Source organism: Caretta caretta, chromosome 1, assembly GCF_965140235.1.
Source record: "Caretta caretta isolate rCarCar2 chromosome 1, rCarCar1.hap1, whole genome shotgun sequence".
Lineage (NCBI taxonomy): Eukaryota > Metazoa > Chordata > Testudines > Cheloniidae > Caretta > Caretta caretta.
In genome coordinates this window covers 4,971,492-4,980,452 of record NC_134206.1, presented here as the reverse complement: position 1 = coordinate 4,980,452, position 8,961 = coordinate 4,971,492, and the positions used below count along the sequence as shown (strand labels likewise).

Genomic DNA, 8,961 nt, shown 5'->3' with positions numbered 1-8,961 from the left:
CTCCTCTCCAATTTTCTTTCAGTCGCTGTTTAACACATTCTAGTTGGTTTGAAGTTAACGCAGTGATCAGTGGGTCAAAGAAGTGTCCGGTGTGAAGAGAGTACCCCAGAGTGGGGACACCCTAGCCCCTGTCCTAAGTGACCACGATGAGACTGGGGGTTCAGCCTTCCAGGAATCTTTGGCTCAGCCATATCGCCATTACGAGGACTCTTCCAAACAGGAGAGTGGAAGGGGAGTCCTTGAGGTCAGGCAGGCCTCTGGGAAAAGGGAGTGGGAGTAGGGACTTGGACTCTTTCACTACCAGTTCCCTTGGGGTGACGCAAAAGCCAGGAAAGATCCCAACAATAGTTCCCCACTTACATTAGGGAACTGTTAGAAAATGATAGGTTGGATTTAGAGTGATGTATAAACAGATGTGTAATTGGTGAAATCTTTCAAGAATTGATAAAAGCCAAAATGTCTAACTTTGGGGAGAACATAAGAATGGCCGTACTGGGTCAGACCAAAGGTCCATCCAGCCCAGTATCCTGTCTACTGACAGTGGCCAATGCCAGGTGCAACGGAGTGTGTGAACCTAACAGGTAATGATCAAATGATCTCTGTTCTGCCATCCATCTCCAGTCTGACAAACAAAGACTAGGGACACCATTCCTTACCCATCCTGGCTAATAGCCATGAATGGACTTAACCTCCATGAATTTATCCAGTTCTCTTTTAAACCCTGTTATAGTCCTAGCCTTCACAACCTCCTCCGACAAGGAGTTCCACAGGTTGACTGTGTGCTGAGTGAAGAAGAACTTCCTTTTCTTGGTTTTAAACCTGTTGCCCATTAATTTCATTTGGTGGACCCTAGTTTTTATATTATGGGAACAAGTAAATAACTTTTCCTTATTCATTGTCTCCACACCACTCATGATTTTATATACCTCTATCATACCCCCCCTTAGTCTCGTAGATACATAGATATTAAGGTCAGAAGGGACCATTATTATCGTCTAGTTTGAGCTCCTCCACAATGCAGGCCACAGAATCTCACCCACCCACTCCTGCAATAAACCTCTCATCTATGTCTGAGCTACTGAAGTCCTCAAATCATGGATTAAAGACTTCAAGTGCAGAGAATCCTCCAGCAAGTGACCCGTGCCCCATGCTACAGAGGAAGGCGAAAAACCCCCAGGGCCCCTTCCAATCTGCCCTGGAGGAAAATTCCTTCCCGACCCCCAATATGGTGATCAGCTGAACCCAGAGCATGTGGGCAAGATTCACCAACCAGATACCCAGGAAAGAATTCTCTGTAGTAACTCAGATCCCACCCCATCTAACATCTCATCACAGGCCATTGGGCCAATTTACCAAAGAACAATTAATTGCCAAAATCATGTTATTGCAACATACCATCTCCTCCATAAACTTATCGAGCTTAATCTTGAAGCCAGGTAGGTCTTTTGCCCCCACTGCTTCCCTTGGAAGGCTATTCCAGAACTTCACTTCTTTGATGGTTAGAAACCTTCGTCCAATTTCAAGTCTAAACTTCTCCTCTTTTCCAACCTGAAAAGTCCTAGCCTCTTTAATCTCTTCTCATATGGGAGCTGTTCCAAACCCCTAATCATTTTAGTTACCCTTCTCTGAACCTTTTCTAATGCCAGTATATCCTTTCTGAGTTGAGGAGACCACATCTGTATGCAGTATTGAAGATGTGGTCACACCATGCATTTATATAAGGCAATTAAATATTCTCCGTCTTATTCTTTCTCCCTTTTTTAATGATTCCTAACATCCTGTTAGCTGATGTTATGAAGATGGCTCAGTTTTGGGAATCTCTCTAACGTCCTCAGCCATGAAGACTGAAGGAAAGAATTCATTTATTTTCTCCATAATGACTTTATCATCTTTAAATGCTCCTTTTGTATCTCAATTGTCATGGGGTCCCACTGGTTGTTTAAGAGGCTTCCTGCTTCTGATGTACTTAAAAACATTTTGTTCTTAACTTTTAAGTTTTTGGCTAGCTGTTCTTCAACTCCTTTTTGGCTTTTCTTATTACATTTTTACACTTAATTTGGCAGTGTTTATGGTCCTTTCTATATACCTCACTAGGATTTGACTTCCACTTTTTAAAAGATGCCTTTTCATATTTCACTGTTTGTTTTACATGGTTCTTAAGCTCTTGTTTAGTTCTTTTACTGTGTTTTTTCATTAGGGGTAATTTAATTGTGGAAGTCTTGTTTACTCCTTCACATTACACAAGAACCAGGGATGACTGAAGGAAATTAATAGGCTGCAGGCTAAGATATTCAGGGATTCAACCCCATGATCTGGGAATCCCTGGCATCTGATTGCCTATGCTTGGACTGGAGAACAGGAGATGGATCCCTCAAGAACAGCCTGTTCTGTTCTTTCAGTGTGAAGATTGGTATTGGTCACCGTCAGAAGACAAGATACTGGACTAGATGGACCATTGGTCTGACCAGCATGGCTGTTTTTATGTTCTTATCTTAGTCTTCTTTTTCTTCTCTGGGTGGTGCTCCTTGTAGTCGATGCGGCCCACATGCCTCACTACATCAAAGAGTCCCTGCCAATGAACCAATCATCTGAAGAGCAAGCTTGGTTGTAACCATAACACACAATCACCCAGTCGGAACACTCACAGCTAGACCCCTTTATTATCGGCCTTCTCTTGTACCTGCTGTGCATTTAGCAAAATTCTTCGAGCAAACACTCACAAAGTCTCGAGGCAATTTCTTAATTGAAGAATTTATTGGTCTATGTTCATTACCTGAGGACTTCCAAGACAGCAGTTCAAAGGGCGAAAACTTGAAGCCTTGAGGCACCTCCCTGATTGGTTAAAGGAGGTTGGGGACGAGTTGATCGTAATGTTCGGAATCTGAGGCTACAGAATTCAATAATGTCTCCAGAACAGTTCCTTGAAATCACTCTACCAACCCATCGGTTTGGAGATGGTAGATCAACATTCTGAATGTCTTTACCCTCAGTAGTCCTTGATCTCTAAGGATTTATTGGGGTATTACCACCTAGAAAAGGACTTTCATAAGGTAATTCACTCATTTTGCTCATACTCAGGGTGATGGGATTCTGCCTAGGGGGAAATAACCCTCTCCGGATGCCTTTGTCATCGAACCATGACTGTGGTCTTTCTTTATGAATAACATCAAGGACTGCTGAATTAGTAGGTTGCCTTACCTGCCAACACTGATAATATTGGAGCTCCAAGGAGAGAAGCACTGAACAGTGTTACAGAGGCAACAACATTCCAGGTCTTAACAATTCCGGATGACACTCTGAGTCCAGGGATGAACAATTCTACTGTCTGGGGCAAGTCAGTGATTGTTTTGCCTCCTGCACAAAGTATTGTCACTGTCTCAGTCACTAGGGTTCCACCACTTCTCCATTCACCACTGAGAGTTGTTCATAGACATGGCTAAGGATAAGATTAAGTCATAGAAGTCACAGATTCTGTGACTTTCGGAGACCTCTGTGACATTTACCACTTCAGCCCTGGGGCAGCGGGTGGAGGCTCCTGAGCTCTCAGTCGCCATGTGTGGCCAGGGAACCAGCAGCTTTCAGCCACCTCTGGCGGTGGGGGTATGTGGCCCTCCAAGTGGCTCTTGGCCGTGTGGGGACCCAGATCTCTGAGCTGCCACTGGCAGTGGGAGCCGTGGAGCTCTCTCACATGGGCTGCAGCAGGGGCTCTGGACCTCTGAGGTGCTGGGGCTGCAGTGGGGGCCACAGAGCTCTTATCTGCAGTGGCAGTAGGTGCTGGACTGTCACCCGTCCTGAAGTGTGGCTCAGGCTGTCATACTCCTGATGAGGCTTTAATCTTCCCCATTTCAGTCTCCCCCACAGACCCTCGTGACCTGTTGGTGACTTTTACTAAAACTATCTGTGACAAAAAACCTTAGTCATGACTATTCAACTGGTCTTCCCATCTTCCTGAAAATAATTGTGCTGTGGGCCAGGATATCCCTCCCCGGGTGAACACATTCTGGATGCTGTCAAGGGTTGTGGTGAATGCAGGCCCATGGACCTGGCTTGAAGTGTCCTCCACAGCATCATATTTGTCCTCCCCTATTCCTACCAACTCTGTCAGTTCTAGTCATCCTCCCACCAGGCTGTCAGCCTCCATCTTCTCAGTTAGCTGTTTCCCCAATTTCTTTATGACTTCATCAAAGTGATTCCTGTCCCTCACCAATATGACCAGAAAGGCAGATATTGGAATAATTTCCCAAGTAAGTTTATTAAGGTTTTGCACAACTAAGTTTCCGCACCAGATTTCTGTTATTAGTCCAAAGGGTGCGTGGTGTTGCTTACATCCAAAATACAGTTATAAGCAAGTACAGACTTTGTGTTATATCCTAGCAACAATATAGTTATATGTTTAAGCAGCGTCTCAATAACAATGAGGACTCTGGTGGAACCTTATGGACTAACAGATTTATTTGGCCATAAACTTTTGTGGGAAAAATCCTACTTCAATAAAAGCTTATGCTTAAGGCTTATAACTTAAAGCTTCAGACAGCTCTGTTTGATCAGAATGGAAGATAATCTTACAGGCAGTCCGATTCAAAACATAGAGAATCCCTCTAGGCAAAACCTTAAGTTACAAAAAGATACAAAAAACAGGAATACACATGTCCTCCAGCACAGTGAATTTCCAAGCCAAAACAAAGAAATCCGAACGCATTTTCTAGCTAGATTTCTTACTAACTGTACAGGAGTTGAAGGGCTTGCATCCTTGATCTGTTCCCAGCAACGGTATCACACAGACAGACAAAAGATTTTCCCCCCCTCCAGATTTGAAAGTACCTTGTCCCTCATTGGTCATTTTGGGTCAGGTGCCAGCGAGGTTATCTTAGCTTCTTAACCCTTTTCTGGTGAAAGGATTTTCCCTCTGCTAGGAGGTACAACTCGTAAGAACTGCATAGTCAAGGAAGGCTGGCTTTTTTACAGGTTGTTTGTGAGCATACTCTTCCTCCATGCCAGGGGTAACTGGGGAACCATGGCACTCACAGAACTTCTGGTCTTCCTCCCAAACCGCATCCTACTTAGTGCTGGTTCACATGCTCTCTGACAATTTGACAGTTCCCTGATGGACACTGCAGGCCTGAGGAGATATCGTCTCTTGTGTCTGCAGAACTTTGCGTGAACTTTGTGTCTGCAGAACTTCTGCAGGTGTATTTGACTACTTTGTCACGAAGCTCTTTCGTTTTGACCCCATAAATGATAGGGTTGAGCATGGGAGGGATGAGGAGATAGAGGTCAGCTAAGATGATATGAACATAGGGTGCAATGCCTTGACCAAAGTGGTGTGTAAGAATGGAGAAGAAGGTAGGGGTATAATATGTCAGCATCACACAGATGTGGGTTGTGCAAGTGTTGAGGGCTTTCTGGTGGGCTTTATGAGAGGAGATTCTGAGGACGGCCCTGATGATCAGACCATACGACATGGCAATGAATGTCAAGTCAAACCCAATGATTACAAACATTAGCACAGAACCATATATCCTGCTGACTCTGATGTGACCACACACCATCTTCTCCAGAGCTATGTGCTCGCATTGCGTGTGCAGGATAATGCGGTTGGCACAGAATGTCTGCTGACTCAGGAGCAGGGGCAGGGGCAGAATGAAGAGAACAGCTCTTATGAAACCTACAAGCCCTAGCTTAGCTATTTGTGCATTGCTGAGGATGGTGGCATATCTCAGAGGGTTACATACGGCAACGTAGCGATCGAAGGCCATTGTCACGAGGGTGGATGAGTGCATCACAGAAATCGTGTGGAGGAAAAACATCTGGGTGAGGCAGCCAGCCACAGTAATGCCTTTCAAATTGAACCAAAATATGCCCAGTGCATTTGGCACAACAAAGGTAGATGTGGCAATGTCTGTAAGTGCCAGTATGCAGAGCAGCAGGTACATCGGCTTCTGCAGAGTCTGCTCCTTACCTACGACACACAGAACCATGAAATTTCCCAACAGACTGATAATGTAGAATGTAAAGAAAGGGATGGAAATCCAGATGTGGGCAGCCTCCAGGCCAGGGATGCCCATTAGGATGAAAGTTGAAGCGTCAGAGTGGGTGAAGTTGAAAGGTGCCATGAAGCAGTTGATTCATCGATACGACTCAGAAATGCTCAAGGTGCCTGTAAAGGGAGAAAAGCACAGCAAGGGGGTTCTTATTTGTAACAAATAATGTGGTAAATAGGTTATAGTTATGAACATTCTCGGAGTCTTCTTGAGTGAGGAGTGAAGAACCACCGACGATGTCACTCCCTACTTTCCATAGATTTAGTATATGGAGGGAACCGTTTGTTTCAAAACTTGGTTTCCAGACTAGTTTGTGGGAAAATTACAGACTCCCCAAAATGGAGTCCAGAGTTATGTGGCCTGGTCACATGGCCTTTTAGAGTCATAGCATCCACTATGTATAGTCTGTCTGAAGCATTCTCAGGGAGGCTCACCAGGTGGGAGATAAGCTTCTCTAAAGGCATATTGTTTACCCCAAAGTCTCATTGCCCTGAATAGGCCCTTCCCAACCATCTATCTAGACTGACATCAAGTTCCCTAGTGGGCGTTACTCACTTGTAACTGCATTTGAAATACAGAGAAGTCGTCAATATTCAGAACTTCTGACAAAAATTATTAATGTATACAAGTAGGATAACCATATTCAGAAAGTCATAACTTTTCTAATGACATCTTACATGATCCATCTTGCATAAACTGTATCATAATTATGCTATAATCATATAATCATATAATCATATCACAATGAACAGTACGGGATACACTGTTACAAAAAAAAAAACAATAGCTATTTCTACCAGTGAAATGCCGGAAGTTACACAACAACAACAGTTGGAAACAAAACTGAGTAAACTTGTGACACCCAGATTGTAGTTCTGTGGCTTGCCAGGGCAAAGAGACCCTGAAACTCCCCAAATGCATGCTGTACCAAGAAAGGTCCCAAAGCTGGCCTTGGACCAACAATCACAAAGAAAAAAGTAATTTCAGCAGCACTGCCCACCTGTCCACCTACATGATGCTGTGAGACCCTATGACGTTCCCCTCTGGTGTTATCAAGACTGGTGATCTGTTTGGACACCTCAGTCCTTGACTCTGGGAGCCAGACTTCCCCTGCTCAGCTGTTCGAACCCCCACTCCTGGGCTGTTCAGGCACAGTCTCTGGCATGTAAGCTATTCTTTGGATTATGCAACCGAATGACACTAGCTAATATCTCCTTTCCCAGACACAACCTTACTCTTGCAGTGTCCAGGTGTGCCCGCAAGAGACTGCAAGCTTATATGAGTTTGTCAGTTTAAGAAAGAAATGGAGATGCCCCAGGCTTGTTATCCCAAGGGGAGTCTCTTACATGCTTCAAACCAAACACACTGCTTCAGGTAGAATAAACAACAAATGTATTAACTACGAAGATAGAATTTAAGTGATATTCAGTGATAGGCAAAAAGTCAGAGTGGTTACCAAAAGAAAAGAAAATGTAAGCACACAGTCTAAGCTTTCAATCCTATTAGACTGGGCAACATCTAGATTAAGGATTTTTCTCACCCCACTGGATACTGCAGTCCTTAATATACAAGTTTGTTGCTTAAACCTGGGCCAATTTCCGCTGTTGGAGTCTTGTCTTCTTCTCAGAGTCTCAGTTGCTTCCAGTGAAGGTGGGGGCAGGAGAAGGGCTCAGTATGTGTTGTTAGGGGACGCAGAGGGATGGGGGGTGGCTGAGGAGCCCACCCTCCTTGGTATATGGGTAGTGAAAGAAGGTCCCTGCCCATGGGGACTGAATGCCTTCCAGGGAAAGGAGGCACTTCAGTCCCCTCGTGAGAGGTTTGAAGTAAGGGCAGCATTATGGGAAGCTGCCAGCAATCTTTCAAGTTTGGTGCTGCTTCAGCAAGGGCAGCTGAAGGGTTGTAAATTAGTTAGGGGTTGTGAAAGATGATTTGGCACAACAGGGTTTAAAGTCAAAAGCAGAGTTAACAGACCACCTTTAGAGACTGGACCTGGGACTTGGTCCTTGGGGAGTGGAGAGAAAGAAAGGGAAGAAAAAAAGAGTTTCAAAGTGCAACCTGCCTTTCCACACACTTTTGTTTTTTCTGAAGTTTTAATGGAGGGTACTGTGGATACTTATGTGAAATGTTTTTGGTGATTTTGGACAAAGTATGAAGGAGGTCTGTTGTATCCCACTGGAATTTTTGGAGTAAAAGATCCATGGGCATCCATGGAGACAAATGTTTTACTGCCTCTTTGAACAATCTCAAGGTAAAGACAACACAGGTTAAGGCAGCTGTGTGGCAATAATTGTACTTGGTGGCTAAGTTCTTACAGACAAATTGCACTACCTTAAAGAACTAAATGTAGGAGTAAGTGATTTAAAGAAGTGAGTGAAAAGTTACAAATAGCTTTTGCAAAAATTGATAATACAGGGTTTTCAGGAAAGTAAACATTTGGGAGTTGTGGAAATGGTAAAAGGTAACTGTTGTAGTGTTACAAGAGGGAAGTTTTTGTTTAATGATCAAACCCAGTTATATCACTGTAATTGTATGTGCAACTCTGTGCAGTCGCATTGGATGGAAGCTTGGTAATTAAATTATCCAAGGGGGGGTCATGTAGAGTGGCTTCTCCCACCACTACGCTTCTGTCCCCAGAAGCCTTTACAGCTATTCTGAGGGAAAATAGGCCCTTTTCCCACAGAAATGGTCTATAAGGGACTGCTGCAAGCAGCAGGCAGAGAGAGAATCTGATCAAAATTATTTGACTTGGGTAATGTAATCAAAATCGCAAAAGGATGTAAGGGGTTTCTATTGGAACTTAACTTGGCTGCCCCTGGTTGTGTCTAGTTGTACAAGATGGAAGTACAATCGAGGTACAGTTGTGTAGGGGAGTGATCACAGTGCAGGGGATGTTGGGCAGAGGAGAATTTTGTGTGTGCAC

At 44.1% G+C, this 8,961-nt stretch overlaps 1 protein-coding gene across 1 annotated transcript; it reads right to left on the bottom strand.

Moving 5' to 3' along the window:
• Positions 1-4,303: 4,303 nt before the first annotated feature.
• LOC125636325 (olfactory receptor 52P1-like) lies at positions 4,304-6,150 on the bottom strand. Its single transcript, XM_048849234.2, has one exon. The coding sequence runs from the start codon at positions 6,111-6,113 to the stop codon at positions 5,061-5,063; it is 1,053 nt and encodes a 350-aa protein (XP_048705191.2). The 5' UTR covers positions 6,114-6,150; the 3' UTR covers positions 4,304-5,060.
• Positions 6,151-8,961: the final 2,811 nt, after the last annotated feature.

Coding starts and splice junctions, on each gene's coding strand:
- LOC125636325 (XM_048849234.2), bottom strand. CDS start 6,113: ATGGCACCTTTCAACTTCACCCACTCTGACGCTTCAACTTTCATCCTA.